This window comes from Chroicocephalus ridibundus, chromosome 8 (genome assembly GCF_963924245.1).
Source record: "Chroicocephalus ridibundus chromosome 8, bChrRid1.1, whole genome shotgun sequence".
Classification (NCBI taxonomy): Eukaryota; Metazoa; Chordata; class Aves; order Charadriiformes; family Laridae; genus Chroicocephalus; species Chroicocephalus ridibundus.
In genome coordinates this window covers 49,140,191-49,166,212 of record NC_086291.1, presented here as the reverse complement: position 1 = coordinate 49,166,212, position 26,022 = coordinate 49,140,191, and the positions used below count along the sequence as shown (strand labels likewise).

The 26,022-nt window shown below is 38.8% G+C and overlaps 1 protein-coding gene across 2 annotated transcripts in view; it reads left to right on the top strand.

Annotated features, from left to right (window-relative positions):
* The first annotated feature begins 68 nt into the window (after positions 1-68).
* Positions 69-26,022, top strand: part of KCTD5 (potassium channel tetramerization domain containing 5) — a 37,680-nt gene continuing 11,726 nt past the window's right edge. Inside the window, exons 1-6 of one of the 2 annotated variants that reach the window (XM_063343780.1) lie at positions 69-462; positions 10,904-11,012; positions 12,099-12,190; positions 13,311-13,406; positions 16,519-16,635; positions 23,059-23,184. In XM_063343780.1, coding sequence (XP_063199850.1) covers positions 220-462; positions 10,904-11,012; positions 12,099-12,190; positions 13,311-13,406; positions 16,519-16,635; positions 23,059-23,184 — 783 coding nt within the window. In that variant the 5' untranslated portion in view covers positions 69-219. The remainder of the gene's footprint in view (positions 463-10,903; positions 11,013-12,098; positions 12,191-13,310; positions 13,407-16,518; positions 16,636-23,058; positions 23,185-26,022) is intronic. The other variant, XM_063343781.1, reaches the window with a different exon arrangement.

Below are 26,022 nucleotides of genomic sequence, written 5' to 3'. Positions count from 1 at the left end.
GCGCTGTTGCCTCGCCCGCCCCGCTGAGCCGGCAGCCGGCCGCTCGGGCTCCGCCGCCGCCCCTCATCGCGCACGGCGCCGGCGGACCAGGCCGCGCCGGCGGACCGGAGCGCTCGGGCGCAGGCGCCGGGCAGGGAGCGGGGTGGGAGCGGGACGCTTCCGGTGGGAGGTGCGCCCGGGGACCTGTAGCTGGGGCGGACCCTTCCGGCGGCGGCGAGGATGGCGGCGGAGAACCACTGCGATTTCCCGGTTCCCCCCATCGGCGGCCTCGGCCTGGGAGGCCCGGGCGGGCCCTGCCGCCGGTGCAGCTCAGCGCCGCCGCCCGGCGCGGTGCCCGGCAAGTGGGTGCGGCTGAACGTGGGGGGCACCTGCTTCCTGACCACTCGGCAGACGCTCTGCAGGGACCCCAAGTCCTTCCTCTTCCGCCTCTGCCAGGCCGACCCCGACCTGGACTCGGACAAGGTGAGTGGGGGCCCGGGCCCCGGCCCCGCCGAGCCCCGGCCCGGTGCGCTTCCTGCGGGGCGGGCCGCCGGTGAGCCCCAGGGGCAGGGGGGGCACGGCGGGGCTGTGCTTCCAGGGCGCGTGTGCTTCCAGGGGGTGGGGGTTGGTTCCTGAATCACACACCTGACTATAAACACCACCGAGAGCGCAGGATCCTTCGAGTGTTTGCCTCAATTTTCATGTTGTTTGCCCAGGTTTAGTTTTAGCGTTTTAATGGACTGTCTGCCTGAGCTGCTGCCGTGTTATTTCTGCACTGTCATCACCCTCTCGTTCAATTTCAAGAATCAAATCGAACTTCTTTTGATAATAACCTCCCTCACTTGGCCATCGCATTCTGTGCTTCAGCCATTCTTTGGGTAAAATGTTACTTGTTCTGCAGGGACTGCAAATGGTGGGTGATACTGAATATTCGGGGATTCATTCTGACTCAGGGAAAGAAAAGTTCCTGATTAAGATTTTATTTATGGAGTGGTATGTAGCAATGGATATGAAGTATTCGTATATAGCACTGGCTCTGAAAGAGGTTTTGGAACATAATGGTTAAAAATGGACTTCCAGTACAGTACACTTAGGGAAAAGAAGGAAACGGCTTATAACCCTTGAATATATAACCAACAGGTTGAAAATGGAGTTGATTTTTATGTATTAATTTTTAATTATTTTTTTTGCAGTGAGACTGCTAGTAAACTTCTTCATTTTCTTATGCATAACTCCTAAAAGGATGTTTAAATGCTTAAGAGGATAGCAAACAGAACCTGAATAGCGTTGCAGAGCTAGAGGACAAAAATACTTTGAAGTTTGTCAGTGTGGAGATTGGTTTTGTTGTCTTTGGTTTGGTTTGAGGACTTTTGGGAGAGGATTAGCTTAAACTGACCTATAAAAATAAATTTTAAAACGTAGGTGGCTTGCTGATAGGTAAGAAACTGTCTTTACTTGGAAGGGAGTAGGAAAGCTTTCTTCTAAGGTTTCTTAAATAAAAGATAAGGCACACTTAATAATTAAGGCACCTGTTTCAGTCGTTCCACTGCAAAGAGGTGCTTACTTGCTATCTCTCAATGTCATCAGAGAGAGAGAGAGAAGGCACATTTTTAGAAGAAATGCTTTAGTTGTAATTAGGCATTTGGCTGCCTTTTTTCACCACTTGAAATCAATCATCTTTCATGAGCACAGTCGGTGAGGTGTTGCTATCTTGCAAAAAATTCATGAGACTCCTAAGCTAAACATTTTCTTTTTTTACTGTGCTTGCATTTTTGGGTTGCAGCAGCAAATCATAAATTTATGCTAAGGTTACTTAGCTATTTGGTGGGATGTGGAGAGACCCATTGAATTTTTTTCATGTTTCTAGACTTAAACGTAGTTATAGTTCTTAATAGCGTACATGACAACTTAAAGTGAGCTGCAGTCACAGCTATAGAAAGATGTCCTTTGCTTACAAGGAACGTGCCTGTACATTATTTGAGCTGCTCGGTTATTACCATCATCCTTTTTTGCCAATGTAGAAGTGTAATAGAAACCACTTTATCAAGATGCAAACAAATTGCATTGTCCTGTTTTGTGAGTAGTCTTTTTAATGAAACTGTAGCTGCTATAGTTATCTTTAATAGATTATTGTGCAAATCAGTAACATGAGGCAAAAGCAGTAGGTATAGAGAGACCTACAAATTGTTGTGGAACATCTTGGGTTAGAGAAAATCCTCTTATTCAGAGATGCATTCTTGAGGCTTATGAACTTGGATATCTTCAATTTGATGTACAAAAAGCAAAGCCTTTTCTGGTTAAATATGCACTATGGTCTGCTTTTCAGTACAATGTTTGTCAGATTTTCTTGTCTCGTTGTCTTTGACTATTTGTAGTCATTGATTTTCACTTCAGCCATTCAGAGCCTGGTTTCTGCAGTCATCTGTCATCTTGGATTTTGCAGAAGTAGCTACCTCTTAGATTACCCATCAGAGTGTATTAATTACGGTACCTAAGAGTATTTAAACACACAGAGCCTTTCTTCCAAGCATTTGATTTGGAATCTTTAGATTCTTCATCTCCTCTAAACAGTACAACGTAATCCAAGCTGTTCCTTTTTTTTCCTCTGAATGGTAGCAGATATCATAGATGTCCTTTCAAGAGAAAAAAATCCTTCCTTGACACCTCACCAGTTTGTGAACGTACCATCTTGAGACAATAGCACGTCAATAGATTGTCTGTGTGGTTTCATTTTGAAATAGCAGAAGCCTTGAACTGATGAGCACGGGTTTTTCAATGGAATAATTAGTGATATTTGTGTTATCTCTGGTTCTTCTCCTTTGCCACATATATATGTAAATCAAAATCTGATAGTAATAGACTTGGTTTTCCCTTCATGGTTTAACTTTTTGGAGTCCCATTATGAGCTGTAACCTGATACTAAGTTGACATATTTTTCTTAATCATATTCTAAAGATTAGTTACGGTGACTACTGTGCAGCACAGTTTTGTGCACGGGAAACAGTCGTTCTTACAAGGTGCAGCTATTAGATAAAGATACTGCCCTCTTAAAGCTTGGGGCATTAGAGCTGGTCTTTGACCTAAACTTTAAAGTGAGAGAGAATGTGTATTTGAGCTCCTACGTAGGCTGACGCCTGTTATGCCCATCCAGACATACTTGTCCCTACCTCCAGATGAGGATGTGGGGGAGGTGGGGCAGGGAGAATCCCGAGCGATGAGCCAGCAGATGAGATTATGAAAACTGATAGCCACGGCCCTCTGTTTGAAAGAGCTATGAAAAATCTAGTCTTAACAAGGCATATCATGTTTCCTGTATGGGGAATTTATCTGGGATGCACTTCAGTAACTCACTTTGGGAAGCTTTAGATGTATTTTCAAGAGATTAATACTGAATTGCATTCACAGTACAAAACACGTTTTGTAGTTCATAGGCACATTTCATATTCCTTTAATCGCGCTCCATCTGAGAAGTATGTAACTCAGCAAAAATGAAGGAGGAGGTGTATTTTTTTTTTTATAACTTCAGGGAGTTAAACCAGCTTGTGGAAAGCTCTAATGTCCCAGCTGACAAAAGGGAGGGGGGCAGATTGTACATCTAGAAGCAAAACCGAGCAGAAGAGCCAATAATTAAATTAGCTCATAAGCCAGCAAATATATGTCTTTGAAGAAAAAAGTTTAGTTTGCATTCTTTTTTTCTTTGCAAGATTGCCAAATGAGAATCTTTAGAAAATGAAGCCGTAAGAAATGCTTATCCAGATGAGAAGAGACCTATAAGCAAAACCAAAAAGTAATAATAGAGTTGTTTCTGCCTAAGCTCAACAAGTGAGGCGTTTCAAAGTTAACCATGTTGATACATTAAGAAGTTCTGAAAGAAGTTAACTGGATGAGTTTATTAGAAACGAGATCAAGAAACTGAAATAGTTCATATGTTGGACTTTACAAATATCAGTTGCATACATATGGATTTTCCTCTACTGTAATTTCGACACCAACATGTTTTTTTTGTTATTTAACTACATAAATCATAAGATTTCCTTAATGCTTGCTATGAAAAAGAATTAAAAGGCTTCAAGAAAAGCAGCATGTTTGGCTTCAAGTTATCTTCAGGTGCTAGTGTTCAGCAAGGCCGTGCAGCCTGTCTCTGGGTATCAGGTAAGCAACAGAAGAGAGATTAGCCGTGGCACACCCTGTGGCAAAACTAGTGCGGAATGGAATGAGGTAGTGACATCCATTCTCTGAATGTAGTGTGTTTCACAATATGATACGCATCTTTGTATTTAAGACTATTTGAGAATCGTTTCAGCAAACGAATGAGTGGTGGTGGTCATACCTACTGTTCACGGTGGGATTTGTTTTCCAGAATATTTAAATCTCGCATTAGAGATGAATATGTAAAAATTGATAACTGGAGCCTTACTCCCTTTTTCATTCTTGTTTTACTTAGTTAATGCTTGTAAGTTTTGCTGCCAGGTATCTCCTATATACCAGTTTTTCTTTTATAAACTGTTTTATCATTCTTTAAACTTGCCCCTAAGTGAGAAGATTGTCAGCCCTCCTTAATAAGGTTTTTGGCAGCAGTGTTCATGCTTGATTTTTAATGCCTTTCTAAAGTTAAGCGTAATTGTACTGAGGTAGAATCTGTTAAGGAAGGAAGGAAGCAAGCAAGCACTGAGTGTTTTAGAAAACTCAAAATCTTCCTGGCAGCACATCCTTAACTGTCAGCACTAAAAAGTATCTTAATTTTAGTCATTATTCTAAGGTAGAACTGAGATAGACTTTATTTGTCCATGAGATTTCTGACCGGTTAGGTGGGTTGTGTTATTAATGTAGTCTTGATTAGTACTGGCAGTCTGCTGACGCTCAAAGTTTTTAGGTCACATAGTTTGAGAAAAATGTGTTCTGGGCATCCAGATCAAGCTTTTAAATGCAGAGGGGGTAGGGGAGACAATTACTTCTAAATCCAGATTTAGTGCCAGATATTACTGTATTTCTGTGCATATTGCTGCCTTTAGCAGAACTTCGGCTTGCTCGGTATCTGCAAATGGTGGCCGTTTTTTAGATATCCGTGTTATAGCGCACAGCTTTGGGCCAAAAGCTTGGCACAGGATTCTGGAAAAGTATTTGAGGAGAAGTCTTTGGACTAGTTTTCACCTCAAGGAAGATAATTAACTGGAAATAAATTTCTGACATTTCAGCTAGTATATTAATGCAATTCTTGGGGAGAATGTTAAACGGGATTAGGGAGATGTATGTACTTGGTCCTACTTTTGAGTCCTACTGGAATCCTGTACTTGATTCTGGTATCCACAATTCAAGGTCACTTCAAAAATTGGAGAACTTGGAGGGTAGTCACAAGATGAAATGTGATTTGGCAAAAGCTCATAAAGAGCAAAACTAGTTTTTTGGCAAGAAATTTAAGGAGTGACTTCTCAGTCCAGAAGTACATACACGGAGAACTAGAAACCTAATAGTGAAGCCTGTTCAGTCTAGCAAAAGCGTTGTGAGATCCAGCTAGTGAAGTGTTAAACTGTAGATGTCCAGGCTAGAAAGTACATATTTTTCACAGCAACGGTAATTAGATTGGAATGGCTTGCACAAAATGGTTAAGTTTCACCACTACTTTCTAAACATTAAATTTCACTGTGAATAAATTGAGTCCTATATTTGTTTCAAATTAAGATCAGGCTAAGTATTCATTATGATTCCTTTCAGCCTCAGTCTCTATAAAGATTGAAGTGGAAATGTTTGAGACTGGAATACATGATCATTTAAATGTTTTGGGCAATATTTTTCAAATTCTTTGAATATACACGTGCATTTTGTGTCTTTTGTCTCCATGAATACTGGATCGTAGATTAGGGTTAATTCTTAAGGAAGAAGGGATGTGGTTGTGAGGTTCACTGTCTTTTCATTGGTACACTGAACCAGGGGATTGAAAATTTAAGAGCAAGTTATTAGACTTCCTCTAAAATTCCATGGTATTTGTAACTAAGACTAAATATTGGTGTGGGAGAGTGGTAATACAGAAATGCAGCCTCCGCTGTACCTCAGCAACGTTGTCTATTAAATGGTGTCCTCGTAAAAAGAAGCAGGTATGTAAAAGGTCTAGGATTTATGGACAAGGAAGGAAAAATTCTTGGTAGAGAGAAGAATGTCATGCAAAAATATAACTGGGTAAAGATACAAACACCCATGTGATTGTTCCAACTTTTGTGTTGGATACACATAGATGACCAGAGCATTTGCTTTGAGTGTCCCTTGCAAAGAGTGGCAAAATTGTATAGAACACCTATAGGGTCAAAATGTGGGGTGATGTGACTATACTGACTAGAGAGGAAACTTGGGTTTCAGCTGCTGTTCTGGTAAACATTAACACCTGTTTGTATAAAATTTATCAACAAGAGAGAAAACTGAGACCTTACTAGAATATACATTTGTCTGGAATTCGTGGTATTCACCTGAAACTTGGGAAATGGCTTCAAAATATCCACACTAGTTACATCAGTGAAGATTCAAACTTCAAAGCTGTAGAAACCTAATTAACTAGTTAGCAGAGAAAGTACCATAGTTGGAACAACACAGTCTGTTGATATTCACGCTAGCGAGCTTAAAGCTAGTTTGGTTATGTCTGCGCAAACTGTAGCTACACCTCTAAGCTCTCTAGATCACATTTGACATGCAATTTATTATTATTATTATCTTACGATAAACCAAAAATGTTTCTGTTAGAAAGAGTGTCAAAAAAGCTAATTACACATGAGGACGCAGTGTGTTTTCATGTACATGTGGATGAAGCACATCCTGACAATATTCTGGGAGTGTGGAAAGACTTATGACCCATATTTTGAGAGTTCTAGGTGGAGCAGATGACTATATTACTGTGTCAGCTTTTATTGGATGTATGTTTACATAAATATCCTTAAAGATCTAGTGTAATCGGCTTTTAGTGATTTCAACATGAAGTGCTTAGTGTACATTGAAGGATAATCAGGCAGCTCACTCTAAAGGAGGAGTGAGAAGGCATTTTCTATAGGAAGGTGCCTAGGAAGTCAATTTTGTGCCTCTTGCCTGTGCATTCTTTGCATGTATTTACAATATTTACTGAATGGTCCACATTTTGGGTCTCGACTCCCTGGCACTAGTTTCTAGCATACCTGAGTTGTAAGGTCAAAGTCCAAGACACACATCTTTCTCTTTGGAAGAATGTTAATTAAAGCCTGTTTTCCATATCTGTAATCTGGGTGAGGAAGTGGCCGGTTTCTCTGATATGTTCTGTCTATTCATCATTTTACATGGAATTTACATACTAAAGTGAATCCTACTGACAGAATTTGGATTGCTCACTGTTAGAATTTATACAGAGTTCTTAAACTTTAACTACTGATATTTACTAATGTGAAAAAAGAAAAAAAGTTAATTACACCATGAATCGTAAGACTTCTGGCTTCCTTTTTCTTCTTTTCTGTTATTTTTTGAAGACGCATTGTTGCCTGAAAGGCTTCCTAGAATAAACTTACACTAGTGAGATGGCACTTTTTTCATATGTGGTATATTATACATATGTTTGGTATGGTATTTGCATTACGAATATGAAGATTAAGCTTTTTTATAGATTCCAGATGGTAGTTTGGTGAGGAAGAAAACTTGATAGTGGCTAGGAAAGGAATGAGAATAACGGGAAAAAAAGTGAGATGAGGAATGACAGAGTGAGAAAAAAAAACCTTTGTGGATGATGAGGAAAATGGTTAAAAATAGGGATAAGACAAAAGCAATTCTATCTTATGTTTCCCGGAGTGGATGCTGTCAGTGTGTGCAAAGCGTGTTTGGTGCAAGTGCTAATAATAAGGTCTGATGTGCCTGCTAGGCTGGTGAATTCAGGTAATGCAGGTTGCTGGTGACCTGTCATTAGGTGGAAGTTGAAAGAAAAAGCCTGACATAGCTTGTTCCCTTTGTGTTTTTGTTGGAAGCTTGTTTAGTATATAGAAATCTACTCAGGTAAGAGTAATTTCAGATACTGGAGCCTGTTAAAAAAAATACTCATTTTTTGAGGCCTTTTGTGTGAGGAGTGAAGTAACCATTGTTGCTTGAGATTTCATGTGGAACTTTTAGTTATTTTGCTTCTATCACCCATCTGTCTATCTCTGTAATGGTGTAGAGCTGCTGGCCAGTATCGCTTCAGAGGGTCACGTGAGAAAACACTGTAGTGTAAAAGAATACAGTAATCTTATTGAAGAAGCTTGTTTCTAGAGACTTATTTCCCTTAACTGGGAGGAATTCCAGTTTTGTAAGCCCATATGTTTCTTAATTCAGTTCAACTGATGCCCAAAGACTGGTTTTTTTATTTAAAACAGTGTTTCTTTTTATCAGTTTTAGATCTTCCTTATCAACTTCACTGGTTTCTGTTCCTATATTAAATAATAGTTTATAATCCATACAGTTGTCAACTAATTTAATTTTTTTGGGTTGTATCTGTAGATTTTTTTATTCTTTAAGTGTTTTGTATAATTTAATGTGACACATTAAAAATGTACCATTTTATGCACCACTTCTAGCTACTGGTTTTGGTGCATAGTCTTGCTTTTGTGAGACCATGAGTTTAGGTTAGAAGAAATTGTGATTAGACTTCATCAGGCACCGTCTGCTCTGAGTGTAGGTTAACTGACAGCACATTTTAATATATTAGCATTTTCTTGAATAGTTAATTTTATAGAAAATATAACACCCCTTCACTTCTTCTAAAATGACAGTGTGTCTAAGTGTGTAAAGCATTTAGCTTGTAATTATAGAAAGAATCATAGAATCATAGAATACCAGGTTGGAAAGGACCTCAAGGATCATCTGGTCCAACCTTTCTTGGCAAAAGCACAGTCTAGACAAGATGGCCCAGCACCCTGTCCAGCTCAATCTTAAAAGTGTCCAATGTTGGGGAATCCACCACTTCCCTGGGGAGATTATTCCAATGGCAGATAGTTCTCATTGTGAAACATTTTCCTCTTGTATCCAATCAATCAGGATCTCCCCACGAGTAACTTGTACCCATTACCTCTCATATTTTCCATGTAACTCCTTGTAAAAAGGGAGTCTACATCTTCTTTTTGGCCACCCTTTGAACACTGGAACATGGTGATAAGGTCTCCTCCAAGCCTTCTTTTCTCAAGGCTGAACAAACCTTGTTATCTCAGCCTTTCCTCGTATGGCAGGTTTCCCAGTCCATTGATCATCTTGGTGGCCCTTCTCTGGACCCTCTGCAGCCTGTCCACATCTTTTTTGCATAGCTGGGACCAAAACTGAACACAGTATTCCAGGTGTGGCCTGACATCCACTGAGTAGAGTGGGCTAATGACTTCTTTATCTCTGCTGGTGATGCCCTTGTTGATGCAACCCAGCACCCAGTTGGCTTTGTTAGCCACTGCAGCCCACCGTTCGCTCATATTGAACTTGTTGTCCACCAGGGCCCCCAGGTCCCTTTCCGCAGAACTGTTCCCCAGCCAGGTAGATCCCAGCCTGTTCTGCACACTGGATTTATGTTTTCCCAGGGGCAAGATCTTACATGCTTGTCCATGTTGAACTTTAGGTTCTTGTTAGCCTGTCCAGGTCTTTCTGCAGATCTTCCTGCTCTCCCTTCTGAAGTGTCCACTTCCCTGCTCAGTTTGGTATCATCATCAAACTTTGTCAGGGTACAGGATCCCATCATCCAGATCACTTATGAAGATACTAAACAGCATTGGGCCCAGCGTAGATCCCTGGGGGATCCCACTCGTGACAGGTTGCCAGTTTGAAGAGGAGCCTCTGGGTGCAGCCCTTCAGCCAGTTCGCCACTCACCACGCAGACCCCTTGCCTAGACCACAACACAGCAGTTTCTTGAGGAGGAGGCTACGGGGAACCATGTCGAAAGGCCTTGGAGAAACCTAGGTAGACGATGTCCACCGTTTGCCCCACATCAGTCAGGCAGGTTACTTTGTCATAGAAGGCAATCGGGTTTGTCAAGCACAGTTTGCCCTTGGTGAATCCATGCTGGCTTTTCGCAATCATGTGCTTCGTTTGATTTGTTATAGCCCCCAGGAGGATTCATTCCATAACTTTCCCAAGGGACTGAAGTAAGACTGATGGGCCTATAATTTCCTGGATCCTCCTTTAAGCCCTTCTTGTAGATGGGGGTGATGTTAGCCTTCTTCCAGTCTTCTGCAATGTCCCCCGATCTCCACAACTTTTCAAAGATTATGGAGAGCATCATTTAGTTTAATCTGTCCCTTCTTTGTCTGCACGAGATAGGTAGAAACTGCATCTTCAGTGTACTTTTTTTTAGAAGATGTACATGCAACCCTTGCTTGGTACATAGCTGTCCTCAGTACCCTGTGAGTATTTGTACATCTGAGCTCAGACAAAACCAAAAGTTTTTAGAACAAAGTGTTGAGGTTAAAGAGAAGGTAGATTGGTTTGCCTTGAATTTAAAAAAAAAAAAAAAAAGCTGGTATTTGAACCTCACTGGAATGTAGCCTTTGTTCTGATTCTTCAGGTTTCCAAACAAAATGGTAGTTTCCTGTTTTTAAGTGTTATTTTTAACTTTAGTTTTCGGTGTTCTCACTGATTAGATTTTTCATGCTAACGTTATTGATAATCTCTTGATAAGGAGTTGGGGGGAATTGGTCAAGTAACAGAAGTTGTGTAGTACATGACTGAGTTGAGTGATCAGTCTGATACAATTGCAACTATGTTGTTGAATTCCTTTTAATTTCTTTAATAAATTTGGCTTTAAGGGATGAATACCCGCTTGCTATTCAGGCACCAAGCTGAATGTTAGCTTGCAATTCCTGCTTGGGTGTTCAAATCATTGTGGGTTTTTTTGGCTTGTTTGTTTGTTTGGGGTTTTTTTGGTGGTGTTTTGTTTTGGTTTTGTGGTTTGTTTTTTTTTTTCTAATCTAGGATGAAACAGGTGCCTACCTAATAGACAGAGACCCAACCTACTTTGGGCCAGTACTGAACTATCTCAGACATGGGAAACTGGTTATTAACAAGGACCTAGCTGAGGAAGGTAAGATGTTACTAATTCTCTTTCTTTCTTGTTACTTGCTTATTATTCTCACTGCTTTTGAGTCACCAGTAGCAACTTACAAGTGGACGGTAAATGTAATCAGTGTAGCATTTCAGTCTGTTTTAAGTGAAGCTGATAGGTATCGTGCAATCATAGTATATGCTGTTATTTGAGTGTTTTGAGTATGATTCCTCATTTCACAACCCACATCCCCAGTAAAAAATAGAACATAAATATTCAGACATGAGGGGAGATGCCTTTTGTTGCATAATCTTGCATTTTTCCTGTATTAAACTTTTGGGTTTAGTCCTCTTGAAGCAGAAGAATACTGGCTGTGAAACAAGCTTTAGAAGTTCTAGGATGTTCAAATGTGTGAAATATGCTCTTGAAGAGTAAATTCTGCCCCCAGCTTCTCCCTCCCTGTCCCCAGTTCATATCAGTTTTACTCTAAAGGAGGGTGACTGTTTTAAACCATATAGTACTAAAACTGTATTGATACGGTACTGAAGAAATCAATCAAAGAGGAATACAGTCTAACAATATTAGCAGGAAATAATGTGAAATATAATTTCCATGTATGCTGTTAAACACATAGTATGTGTGGAGAACAGGTAAGGCTTGAACGTGTGAGTAAGAGCACTCCATAGTATGTATCTTGAAGCTTTTGTTTTGGGGTCTAAGATCTCAAATGACAGGAAGAAAAATTTTCTGCACGTTAGCAGCTGCAGAGCTTTTCTGTAGGACTATTTGAATTTCTCTTTCGTATGCCAGCCTGAGGCAGGGCCTGGGTTGTGGTGGTCCATCAGGGTGCTGTGGCATGGCATTTGTGCTCCTTTTTTTTTGTTTCCTGGCTCTCATTCTATATGTGAAATGGAATCAGTTTTCTTTGTGGGTTTTTTAGGAGCTAAACTTTGAACTACATGTGGCTGAAGGAAGCCAGAATTGTTAGGTTGGTAAATGAACTTTTCCTAGGGCAAAATAAGTCATTTTCTGTAGCTGTAGAGAAGATAATCCTAGGAAATGGTTGGTGGTTTTGGCCTTGAATCTTTGGTAACACTCTCTTTCCAAAAAATGTTCTCATACTAGGTGTACTGGAAGAGGCTGAATTCTACAATATCACATCACTAATAAAACTGGTAAAGGACAAAATAAGAGAAAGAGACAGCAAAATCTCACAGGTGAGGCTGTTTTCTAGTGTGGTTTTGATTGTTTGTTCTGTGGCAAGTAGTGGATGTGTTCCACTTTTTTTCCTTAATGGCTCATTTCCCGGTAGTATACTGAATGGCTGCCCCCATCACTGGCTGAGCTGGAACCATTAGTATGGAAAGATTAATATTCTTAACCACCGGTACCTGCCAGTCTGCTTACAAAGGGCACTGGCATATTGTTCCAGTTCTTTTTCAAAAACTGAAAACATTCTGAAGAATTGTTCAAGAATGACAAAGTTGACATAATATCATTTCTGGAAATAGTTATTTCAGAAAACAGCTTTTGCAGAATATATTTTTCTCGTATACACTTAAATACTCTTGAGTACGATGAGATTGCCTAACTGCGTTATAATTGCTGTTTATACAGTATGTTTATACAGCATACATGCAGATGCTGTTTAGCTCCTGTCATGTGCCTTTGTAGCGACGTTAGTTTCTTTCTTTGTAGTGCTCTGTAGCTGAGAAGACACAGCCTCTTCTCATAGCAGCTCATGAGTGTTTCTTCATGAAAGTGACTATGATAGAGAAACTGTTCAATGAGGAAAGTATTTAAGTATGTTCTTTAGCTCTGATACTCTGGTCTTCCCTGATAACTATCTTCATGGAGATATTACAAACTCATGTTGCCAGATTTCTCTTGCAGCCGGGTTATGGGATAGCAGAGTTGCTCGGATAGCATTTTCTAAGGGGTTTCAGCTGAAATGGTCCTAGTTATTCATTGCCTTTGACAGAGAAATAAAGACATCCTTTAGTATGGTCAGACCTTCCCTAAGGTTAGGTAGGCTTCTGCAGAACCTCAACCTTGATTTTGAACGATGTGGTGGAACAATAGGTAAGTCTTAAGCTTATTTTCGTATAACTGTTAAGTAGCACTTTTAGTCCCTGAAACATTCATGAAGCATTGAGTCTTCTGCAAGGTAATTCAGAACAGATGAGATTTCTTTTTTTTTTTTTTTTTTAAAAAAAAAAAGGCAAGGTGTTCAAGGTGGTGTTGCTTACCATTTCTAAAGAATAAGGGCAACTTTAGACAAGTCACAAACATAGTGAATTCCATGCTGTATTGAGCATCTTATATTTGTTCTTGAAGGTGCCAGTCAAACATGTGTACAGGGTGCTGCAGTGCCAGGAAGAGGAACTCACTCAAATGGTTTCCACAATGTCCGACGGCTGGAAATTTGAACAGGTAAAAAAACCATACGGGATATAATTACAAAGTCTTCTAAAAACTCAGTTATGTGAAAGTGGAGTTTAAAGTCAATTCTATGCATCTTTTTAAGCGCATTCATTTTTTTTAAGTAAGAATTTGGTATTTGTATTCTTACTTGTCAGAGAACAAAAAAACTGTAGCTTTCCACGAGGTAAATTGTGCTGACTTTCTATAGAAACATGTACATCATGTTTGAAATGTAATTCTTCGGTGTCTACACATGAGCATTTGAAGGCTGAATAAACCAAAATTAACTAGTACAAGTTTATACAAATGGTAGGTCAGATATAAAGAGCTCTGGGTAAAAGAGATGAGTTTGGCAGATAAATTTTTGTCAGGCCCAAACAATGGTTCTTCAGATAAAGGATTGATACACATAGGAGGGTGAACTTAACCAGCGTGGATTTGAAGCTGGATAGGTGTGAGCTACATGAATGTTTTCGTTCTTTGCACTGCACAAAAATAGCTTTGTGTGTACATTCAAGAATATATTGTAAAATTGCAAGGAGATCTTTCTGTTGTCTTTGCTAATCTCTGTAAATAAGAAACTAACTACATGGCCTCTTCATCCTTCAAGTTCCTAACCTAACACGATATTTAAACTGCATTGGAGCAATAAATCTGTTAACTCTGGAGTGAGACACAAGTGCTTGGCGCCCAGCATCTTTTTCAGTGTCTGGTGTCAACTGTAGGCGAGATTGGAATAAGCACAAGCCTCTTCTCCTGTGCAGTCTCACTCTAATAACACAACAAAGCAACGTTTTTTAAAAAGTACGGCACACAAAGGTAAAAGAACATTTTGTTTATATTTGATGAAATGTGTAAGGTTCTGGTGTCATGGAGACAGCCATGATCAAATAAACTAAATCAGCACGGAGAAAGCTTCTTACACTTCAGTTCTCCGGCTCAAGTATTATCAGGTGTGTTTGGCATGCCAGAAGCTGCATGCTGTTTAAGTCCCTGAAAAAAAGCTCTCACTTAATGCACACGACTCTCTTTTGACCAGGGCATTGACAAAGTTTTTTTTGACATTCTTCTTTGTCATGAGAAACTAGCTTTCACTACAAGTAGAGATTCCTTACCTCTTAACAGATTAAATGATACGGTGGCTTTTACCTGTCCTAAAGCCTTGTATTCTTTGGGGGTATTGTATTTGGGAGTAATACTGCTTTGACACTGCAACTGCTGAAAAAACTACTATAATCTCTTTTAGAATTTAGAATCTCTTTTAGAACTGGAAAATCCCAGTGGTTTTCTTGAACTTTATTTCCTTTTTTCATCTAACTTTCTCCCTACTTCCTCCGTCCCCCATGTTGCTCCCTCTTGCACACATAGTTTGAAGCAGATAAACACAACAGCTGTATGGTCTCGTAATCCTCAGCTTCTCACTACCTCAGACTAGGCCATGCTCTCCCTTGATTGTATTGCAGACCTGCTTTTAGCAGACATCATTCACTTGAAACACGATTAGAATATTCTGTATAATCTAAACAGTTTTATTGTTAAGATTTGAGAACACTGGAGAATTTCTGTAATTTTTTATGTTTTCTAAACCTGTGTTGCACAGCAGCGTGCTTTCTTGAGAAACAGTCTTTGGGTTGGCACATACTACGCTTTGTACGTATTCTCATCGCTGGGAGAGAAATCATCATCTTTTTCAGAGTAATATTCCCACGGGTTGAGAGTCCTTGTGCTCTGTGCCCTGTGTACCATGTCTAAGTGGTTGCTTTTGATCAAAAATATTTCTTTCCCCTTAAAGTTCAAAAATTTTCTTGTAAAATATAATTGGATGTGGTGATTAAATAGGAGTGGAAGGTAAACTTCTGGTGGACTTACGTGGATGTATCGATGCACTTTTCCAAAGAATAGCAGTGAAAGCACTGCTAGAATATTGCAATTATGTATCAGTCCCTGTCCCAAAACTACTGCCAATAGTTGTGCTGCCCGACTTCTGTGATTTCAGTGGGTTATTTTGTGGATGATTTTTAGCTTCAATTGTTACCTCTTCAGGCAATCAGAAAAAACAACATTTTGGCAATATTGCATAATGAGAAACTCTGGGCTGTACAAAATCACTACATACAAAGGCTTTAGACAGCAGTAGCGTGTCAGTCATGTAAATTTTAATGATTAATGTAACCTGAGTCTGTCGCCATAATGCTGTCTTAAATATGTTCACTCTATGACGAGGAAGATATTTAGCTGCTGCTTTCAAAATTATTCACATAACAATAGCAGGATAAAAATAAATTTACTGTTCATGAGCCTTCTCATCAGTAGTAATCTCCAGTTTACTCAGAATAGGCAGTTGCTGTCTAGCTCTTCACACTTAATTTAAAGCTCTAATCTTTCCCAAGTGCACTGACAGGCTATGCTTTGATTTAAATGGGATAGGAATTGCCATGTATTATTAAGATAAAATATTTTTTGTAATAGCAAGATGAGAAATTTAGGTGAGGTTGTTCTGAACTTCTGAATTACTAGACATTTGGCAAGGGTGAACAGAGTTCTCGGTACTGATTTTTATGGGAACAAGACAGACAATTTTTTTCTATTCCAGTTATTTTCTTGGATCTTCTGTAAATTGCCCCTTCTAAAACCAATTTAGAGCACTCAACATTTTTTCCTCTAGTTGACTTCTTATGTTTCCTTAGCTGTATTTTGTTTATCAATATCTGGAACAAGATGAAGCTCTTTCATACCCAAGCTTGATATATTGCTTTACATAACACCTCCAGTCTTATATCCGCATTAACTTCTGCACTTGGCAAGTATGACAGGAAAATAATGCTCCCTTTCAGAATACACCAAACTTTATGTGGCTACACCGCAGTGGTATGGGGAGCTTTCTGACTTACTATCAGTAACTCTTAACTTCCCTTGAACTTACAAAGGGCTTTGCAACTGCCTCCATAAATTTTAAGTATGTTGAAATGAAAGTTCTAGCTTGATAGCAACTTGTTCTAGTGGCAAGTAAATGTTACCTAAACATTTGAGTTCATCTGTTATTTGTACGATTTGGATAACGGTATGTGCTTCAGCTTTACAAAGGTTTCTTTTTGTGTTTTGCTTTGATTGGTTATTTCAGCTTGTCAGTATAGGTTCCCAGTACAGCTGTGGCCGGGCCCAGCAGTCAGAGTATCTGCTGATAGTGTCACGGGAAGTGAAAGGGGAAGAGAGATGCTTCCAGAAATGCTGCAGTGAGGTGTGTCACACCATTCTTTTTGCCCTCACACTGATATGCTTGGCCTCCTTGCGTTTCTGCTGCTTTCAAATCATTCCACCTTATTCCTGGATGTACAGCACATAGTAATTTGTGTGTATTTGTGACTGGCTTTTATTTATATTCACGGTACTTCATTATACATTATGAATGTTCATATCGTAAAAGTAATTAAAAAAACAACCAAACAAAAACCCCTTAGTTATTGAGTTAAAGGTTTTTCTTAAGAAGAGTTCTAACCTTCTCAATAGGTGACTTATTTCCTTAAATCTTCCTCCAAAGTTAACAGCCTTTGATTCATACTTGTTAAGTAAAAGTGGTACAATTTAAGTATTAGGAGCCCTGTAAATAAAGCTTTCAGTTCACTGAGTTCAGAAAGGGGCAGTTGTGTGTTATTCGTTGTTCCTGTTTGAGAGTATTTCATCCACCTAATAGCCAGTTAAATTCTGAGTTCACGCCCTTTATTTTTGGTAACTCAAAACTTTACTGTTTTTTTAGGTGGGTGAACTATATTCAAACTGCAACAATGAATAACAGAATTTTTCAGAAATAAAATATGGAGGAGTGAGGGGAGAACAAACCCAGCAGTTTTAAATCTTGTCTCAAGTGGAAAGAACATCCTGGGGTTTTTTGGCTTTACTTTTTGGTTGTTGTGGTTTTTCCCCTCCTTGGGAAATTTTCTTGAAACCCAAATGAAGAATCATAGTTTCACCCATTGTCTTTTTTAGACTGTCTCATCCTACCTGCTCCCCTCGCCCTCAGGTCACTGCTTTTTTAATTGGTGATTTACTTCCCAGTGTTCAAGAGTTTGGGAAGGATTTTTTGCTAACCAGTAACATTGGAAGCAGTTTCCAGTTCTTTACAGAGCTCTGCTCCGTTTTGAAGTGTCGTATGTGAATTGATTTGGGAACCTGGTGTTCTGTAGTATTTTTCATCGATAAAATACTTGTTCTTTTCCTTGCTATATATGTGGTTATTCAGTCTGAAAGGTCAGTATAACGTCATGAAGATAACATGACAGTAAAGTGACTTGATATGAGCAGAACTTTGCCTATGACACGGACACTTAGCCATGCAATTGTAGATTTTAAACCTGGACCATTGCCTAGCTATATTCCAGAATCTGCTTTCAGTGTACCAAGTATGATCTGTTTCTTGCAATTGTATAGGTAACGTTTGGAATGTGGAACTAATGCACTGTAATTGCAGACTTTCTGGAACTGAGTAAGAAATGTGGCCTGTTGTTAAGGATGGGTAGGGTACAGCCAGCAAGATGTTATTTGTGTGTTCATGTCCTAGATAGCTCAAAGTAAAAATCAACATAATAAAACGAGAGATGGAGGAAGGCAGGGAAGAAATGAAGGCAGGTATAAAATTAAAAAAAAATAAATCTGCAAGGGAATGAATTTTCCTTCCTCCTAGATTTGAAGTCTGACAATTGCATTAAGAGACCTGACGTAAGTATGCTTACAGTCCTGGTGTCAGTCATCAGTGCTGGGCGTAATGGCTGATGTGTACGCATCTTTATAGCCTTTTGCAAATCCTTTGAGAAGGCAGTAGGATCAACGCATTATAATTCTAAAAGGCATAGAGGCCATTCTTACGCTCATACAACTTGATTCAGCAAAAAAAAATTGAGGGGAGGACTTTCTTTTATTCTATAAACAGTTAGTTAGTATAATAAAAAAAAAGAAAAAAAAAATACAAGCTTTCCAAGACAAGCTTTCTAGTGTACAAGGAATTCAGCACGTCTGAAATAGAACAGTAATTTTCAATGTATAAGAATATTAAAAATAGAATTTGAGAGTAATTGTTAGGAAATTTACTCAGTTTTGAGAATCGGACCATCACAGAATGAGAAGGAAATTGGTCGTCATGAAGTAGAAGAGTTAGTTAATGTGAATAACTCTAGTGGAAAGCAGAGGAAGATAGGGGTGCTGTTTGTGCAAGTTGGAGTAGTTATCTGTGATGGTAATACTATTGCTAATGTGTCCTGTAAACGTACTGTACAGATTCTGAATCAATATTGTTAAAGCAATATAGCAAACCTGTATAGGCAAGTTATTGAAATGTGGCTGGTTGTGAGATCTGTCTCAGTTCATCGAATCACAGCATTGCCTAGGTTGGAAGGGACCTTTCAGATCATCTAGTCCAACCATCAGTTAGGCATGAAGTTTGTTCGCTTCAAAAATAAGGTTCCTAAAAGTGATGCACCAACCATTTTGCCTATTCATAGGGATATTTTTAGGTGTACAGTCATTGATTTAAGACAGGAAGAGATTCATATATTTTGCTGCTGTTGAGTAATTTGATGCAGGAATCATTTGACCTGTTCTCTCAGCTATACCACTTTTATCATCTGTTTTTCTTAAATAGTCTTGTTTGAAAGGCACAGTTATCCTCTCACAGAGCTGCAGGCTTAGGAAAAATTCTTCAGAAAGTTACTTCATTATTGCCTCTGAAATCATTCTTAAATCTTTCCTATTTGAAAACAAGCTTGACCATAGGTAGGCATCAGGTGCTCGCTGTCCACCTTTATTTATGCCAAACTTGTTTTTTTTTTTAACTTTGCCCTTTCTGATTATCATATTTGATTTTCCTTAAAAGTTCAGGCTTTATGAGACAGGGACTTTCCTATTGTTATTTCTTTGTCTTTTCAGGAAAATCATGACCTGTATTTTCACATGAAGAAATAGAATACAAATAACTTTATTTCAGTTGATATAATAGTAATAATAATAGGACTGCTTTCCATTCCTTCCTTTTTTAGTTACCGCTGACAGCCTATTAGTGTCAGCACCCTTATTCTGTGCAAACAGTGAATGGATCATGATCTAATGAATTTTCTGTGATAAGTAACATTGGCATTTTCCTGTGCTTGGTTACGACACCCTGGGCCTCATAGGGACACTCAAGCAGGATCACACTGCTTTAGTAAGGAGTGTAATGAAACAAGTCATGGAAGGAAAAAACCTGTGAGGAAAAATGCATACATGCATGTATACATATGTATATATTAATCATACAAATCTATGAAATTCAGAGTTTCAAAATGTTCTTTTTTTCCTTCCTGAAGTTCTTGGTCATTTAAACTCCACTGTTTAAGCCCCGTGAGCCAAAAAGAGTTTGTCCTGTCAGAAAGTCTGAGAAACAGTAGGCTGGAAAATCTGAAATCCTTTTCTTTTGCATTGTATTTTGCCAACCTCAGATTACTCTGATTTGTTGTGGGGTCTCTTTTCTTTTTTTTAATTTTTTTTTTGTGGGAGAGGGGAGTGGTGTGCGGGGACGGACAGGCACGGGGTGGTGGAGTTTAACAATTCCTTCCAGTTTATCAGCATCCTTCTTAAAGTGTTGCCACCAACACTGGGAACAATGGGGTGACTTTTGGAATACAAGTGCTAAAACATTGCTTTATTTCTGATCATACTTTCTGACACAACAGTTCAGTTCTAATCTGCAATCATTTTCCATTCTTTCTTTTTCTGCCGTCACCCTTATTGCTGCTGTTGCATCTCAAAAAGCTACGACGAAGTTTCTAGCATGCTGTTGAACAATGTAAAAAGTACATTCTTAGTTGCACACATATGGAACTGCTTACAAGAGTATCATGTGTTGGAGTTTTGAAGAACTTGTGTTTAATGTTGCAAAAGTTACTTTATCTTGGAATGCACCGGCTGATTAATAATGGCAAAAAGTCATCCAGATGTTTTGCAGTCAGCTAAATCAATAGTCCGATCCAACTAGTAGTCACTCTGCCACGTCTCCTAAAAAGACAACTTGTGCAAAAGGTCAGCTTGTTTGGGTTATGAAGCATTAGTGGGGGTTGTAAATAGCTATCAACTCAGGACCTATCAACCTTCTTGAACCAGGATTGATGATTTGGCTGATGTTTGGATCTTGCCTTGTATCTGCTTTCAGAGAGGTCATTTATTTCTTTTGAGTGTCCATAAGTAAAGAAGTATTTTTCCTTCTGGTAGTTGTTATCATAGCTTATCTGATACCAAGTTATTGCCATTTTGGAAGAAGAAAAGTTAACGGTATACTAAATCAGATCATGTGCTTGAATTTTATTCTTCAAATTTCTCTTCAGATAAGGTGAATTATGTGTAGCTTTATTTAAGAAAGTGTCTAACTTTTTGAATGTTTTCTAGCCTTAAAGTGGGTTAAAAGTTCTGTTTAAAATAGTCCTACATTTTACCTCAATAATTGAAGCAGTTACTGCATTTGTATTATATGGTTTGTAATTGCTATATGATATATAACAATATATTATATAGCAATATAGATATATATACAATATAACTTTTTACCACTTCAGCAGGCTTGAAGCCAACTTAACTGCTTTTTTTTTCTGAAAATTTGTGCATGATATCTTTTTCTGAAAGGGAAGAAAATCAACAAATCACCTCTCTATATGAAGTAAATCTGGGTTGATTTTCCAGCTTTTCAGTGGACTATCTTAGTCCATTTTGTGCAACTAAGCAACTAGTTACTTTATGGGGTTTGTGATTCTATATTATGCAAATATGTTATGGTGCAGAGTATTCATTATGAAAGATTAGCTCATCTAACATTTCAAGAAAAACAGTGCTTTTGTATTCCAGTGAGGATGTATTGGTGGTTCAAAAAAGCCTACGGTTTTGTAACTTCACTACATAGTGTTAGTGGAAAAAATGTCTTTATCACATTCATTTTTGATCAGCCTGTGTTCATTACAGACTATTTTGCAGAACTAGAGTGATGTTAGGAGCGGAGATGGGAGCGAAAGGTTTCTGGTGATCCCACCCAGACAGGGTAGTTAAAGTGGGTACTTTGAGAGTGCTGCGTTTTGCGTGCCAGTGCTGTTCATGGGAGGCTGAGCCTTGTAGGATGTAATGTCATCAGGGTCCAAAAACTTTGACATTGCCTCGGCCTGGCATCAGGTTGGTTCACTCTGCAGACAAACTGCTGCTCTTTGTAGCCGTCGGCTCTGTCTGTCTGTGGAGGTGCTTGCTTGGCTGTCCTACTACGGCGCTGGAGCATCTGAGCATCTCTCTCCTCTCTCTCCTTAAAAGTACAATGAGGCTTTATTTTCTCCTGACAGTGCTATATGGAAGCTACTTTTAACCTTGGTCTGCCTTCCACTTTTGTTGTGGGAATAGACTAATCCCTCAAGTATAGATTCTAGACCAAGATTTCATCTTGGCTGCATCTTCCCTGCTTTAACAAGGCTTTTACTGTCCTTGGTGCTCTGCTGGACTAATGGCAGTACACTGTTTTTACACAGGTAACTACAGTGTTTCAAGTGCTGCTGCCCTAAAAAACAAGTGAAGCCTTTTCTATGGGGCCATTACTAGGGCGCTTTAATGATATACTAGAGATTGGGGAATAGGAGAGGGTTATTAAATATGTGTGTTAATTTGGTAGGTAGATTTAATATAGTTTTGGTAATGACATTTAGATACGGTGTATCTGTGCAATAGGATATTTAGAACTTGGATCTGTGTCAGTAGTAATAGCACCATACGTTATCTTGTCATGCTTTTGAAATAAACCTTTAAAATAAATGAAGCAGCTACATCTGAATTGATTCTGGCTTGGAAAGGCAGGCTATGTAAAGCTTCTAGCATTAGGTAAGTGTACTGTGTGTAAGGTAAGACAAGTTACATGAAATTTCCGCCATTTGATAAACATGCTGCATATGAGGTAGTACTGATGTTGAGGATATCCTTCTTTCTCAGTATCTTGTAATTTATCATTCAGTATCAAGACTTGTAGAAGTTTGTAAAAACGTCACATTTCATTACATGGCTTCTGCTTATAGCGCTTCCTTAATTAACTTCCTTGTAGCAGTACGTATGAATTTCAGATGTTAATCTTGGTGTCCCACCATGCTGTGTCTTGCTGTTTTCCAATCAAATGCAAATTTTGTCTTTGTCCATTCAAAATATGTTTTAATAGAAGTACTGTTATTCTGTAAGTAAAGTGCTGGGTATCTCTTCAGGCTAAAGTGCTTCTTGCATGCAGCCATTTACATGTTAAATCATGCCACATTAAGATACCACGTACAAGCATTTTAAAAATTAACTCTGGAGGATGGGAAGATTTGCAGTTATTAACAGAAACAGGGAACAGGCTACTTCTCCACTGGCCTGCCTCTGTAGCCTTTTCTTTCACAATGTAATCGTAACCGTAAATCATTAATTCTGTAAACGTTTGAAAAGAAAAGCTATATTTATCTTATCATCAGAGTGTCAGTGTATTTGTCAACATCAAAATGTATTTGCGTTGGAGTTGAGAATCATGCTTCAGGCACAGCCAGCAACGTGAAGAGTGAGGAGTGTTTGTACTAATGATGAGAAATTATGGAATTTGCTTTATATGGAAATGCAATTGACTTCTTTTTTTTTTTTGGTCATCTTTCAGCTGGTCAGTATTGGTTCTTCCTATAACTACGGCAATGAAGATCAGGCTGAATTTCTGTGTGTTGTCTCAAAGGAATTGCATAACACTCCCTATGGCACAACCAGTGAACCCAGTGAAAAAGCAAAGGTGAGTTACTAGACATTGGACTAAAGAAATGGTGTCAAATTGGGTGGGCTTCGCTAAGAGGTAGCTAGGCCTACCTCTGTTCTGGACCGTTATTTAATTGCCTTTTTCCTCCTCACTCATGACTAATAATGGTTCCCTCTCCTTTGTATGAGAGACTGTAAATGGTACGGTCAGCATGCATTTGTTATACCAGATGGGTTCTTTAAGTGCAGTACTCCGTGCTGTTCCTGATACCTGTCCTGTTTTTTCGAGTATTGGCAGATACTTGCTGTTTACAGTTGAGAATCTAGATTTTGTTTCTTACACGTTTGAGTGCTTCCTTATTCTGCCACTGGTTCAGTTGAAAACTGTTTTCCTTGCTTGAGTTCAACTGAAGAAAACTTTCTGTCAAGAACGGAGATTGCTGTCTCTGAAAAACATAGTCATATGCAAATATGTTATAAAATGAAGGCATTTGTTAGCTTAATATTTTCAGGTTTCTGCCTAGTTTTCTTTACTTTCTGTAACCAGCTTTACAAAAAGGTCGTTATGGGCACAATATCTTAGCATTTTACTCAGTTGTCACTCAGAGTTTGTACAAGGGAAAATGTAAAACCACAAATGAATAGTAATAAGGCAGACGAATTATGTGTGTAAGTGTATTCTTCTCTCCCATGCATATTGAACAGGTTTTATCATTGTATTGTTGCTTTGTATGAGGAGATGACTGCAGACAAACTCCTGCAGTTGGCTTAAAAGCTTTTCATTTAGTATATGTAGATGGGAAACAATTGGTAAAATATCAAAGGTTGCTTTTTCAAGAATCACCTTCAAAGAAATTAATTTTGAAATAATGCTAAGAATTGATCTGGGTCTTGGCACTGAGGCCTTAGATAAAACTTCACTGCCTTCTGTGCCTTTTTAAGTTGGTTATGCAGCTGCACGTATGGAGACAGTTTCGTAAATTGCACTGTAAAAATACACTTTATGTTGCATTTGTAGTGAAATTATTATTTTATGCTCTTTTGTCACTGTTGTGATACAACTTCCTAAGAGCTGTAAGGGATTATTGTAGTCAAGGGTAAGCACTGAACCTGGGTAAGCCACAGCTCACTCATTCCAAAATGCTAGCCGAGGTTTGCTTTTGCCAGGATGCTTCAGGAAAACTTCAAAAGTTGACCAAAGAGGTGTGCGGTAATAATTTAGGGCTGAGATGTGTGTCTGAAATAAAACTTGAAATTCTAAAACCTAATAAACGTCTTCATAAGGAATGGTAGTACGTCTTCAGGGAACTTCAGAAGTTGCCAGAGTTACATTGCATCCTTAATGTAAAAGAAAATACAGATCAAATGAAACTATCAAATTCTAAATACAAAAGCTAGTTCAGAGTGCAGCACAACTTTGTAAACTCAGGAGCTTCGAGAAAAGTTAAGTCTTAAACCTCTCCATTGAAGTGCTTCTTGGTCATTGTTTCAGAGAAGAGAGCAGAGCACAATTTGACCAGGCTGATGAATAAGAATTACTGTTAATTTTGTTTGGAGATATAAACATTCACTCCTTTTGTCCTGGAAGAGTTGAGCTGTTGCTAGCAATTAATGGCAATACTTGAAGAATCTTTTTTTTATATATATATTGTGTTTCTAATAAATCAAATTTTATTTATAGGTATATGCTGTGACTGGGGAAAAAAAAAAAGGAAAACCAAAAACTTTCTTTTTGCTTGAGAGATTTATGACATCTGTGTTCAGGAATCTTGACTAGACCTTGGGAGCTGTTGTCTCAGTAGTTGCCTCCTAGCCAGCGTTAGTCCTCTAGTCTACAATCTCTTCATCAGTGTCTGAGTTGGTCTTCATGAAGTTCATATGATTGAAATTCTGGTATCCGGTGATATATGCAGAATAATGTGTTCACGTGCTGGGGCTGACTTAGAGAAGTCATGAGAAAGTCTTCCTATTACTTTTACAGCAGGTTGGGTTAAAGAAAGTACTGGACTTTCAGAATAGGAAAAAGCATTTTTTGGTAGCCCATCTAATCAAGCTTCGCCTTCATTCCTTCTTAGAGACTTCTTTTTCTTGTGTTTTCTGTTTTGGGAAAACAGTTTACATAGTAAGTTAGTAGTTGACTTCTGTGTAACTTTCTAATACACCTAAGTGAAGGAAATTAATGATACTTGGGACATTGACTTAAATGGTTCCAGTGGCTTTTACTGGTACTGAAAGATAACTTGTATTCCCACGAGTATTCTCCTCTTTCGTACTGCTTTATTGAGCTGTCACTCTTGAGACAAATGACCAAAACTTGTTCATAACATCTGCATCCAAAGTTAGATTCTCAAGTGCTATCCTTTCCCATCTGTGGCGAAACGTGCGCAGAGTTAAGATACCAGCTTTACAGATTTATTTAAATTCTCTCTATAGTTATGGTCCCTGTTGTTATGTTGCACGGTACTTTTGGCTTCTATCTGCTGTCTTTAGGACATTTGAAAAAGGAAATTTTCATGAAATCTGTAATGTTCCTCCTTGAAATTGTTTGCTGTTATACTTTCTTACTAAGAGTGGGGGTCCCAAATAAGAGTAAATCATTGCCATCCCAGATGCTTCAAGTGTAAGTGGACTGTACTTTGTTGCAGCTCTGACTCACTTGCAATCTCTTCTTTTCCCTTCCTTTCTCTATACTTGCTGCATGCTGCATGCCACTCAGAGTGAGGACGAAGAAACGGATTACGATATGAATGACTCAGATTAAGTGTAAATGTCATGGTGAGCACTAGCTGCCCTAGGATTTTACCCAGATGCTTTTCTGCCCCATCCAATTCCTACCCCCACTAGTGCTGTCCTTTGGCTAGTCCTGGTGGTGTGT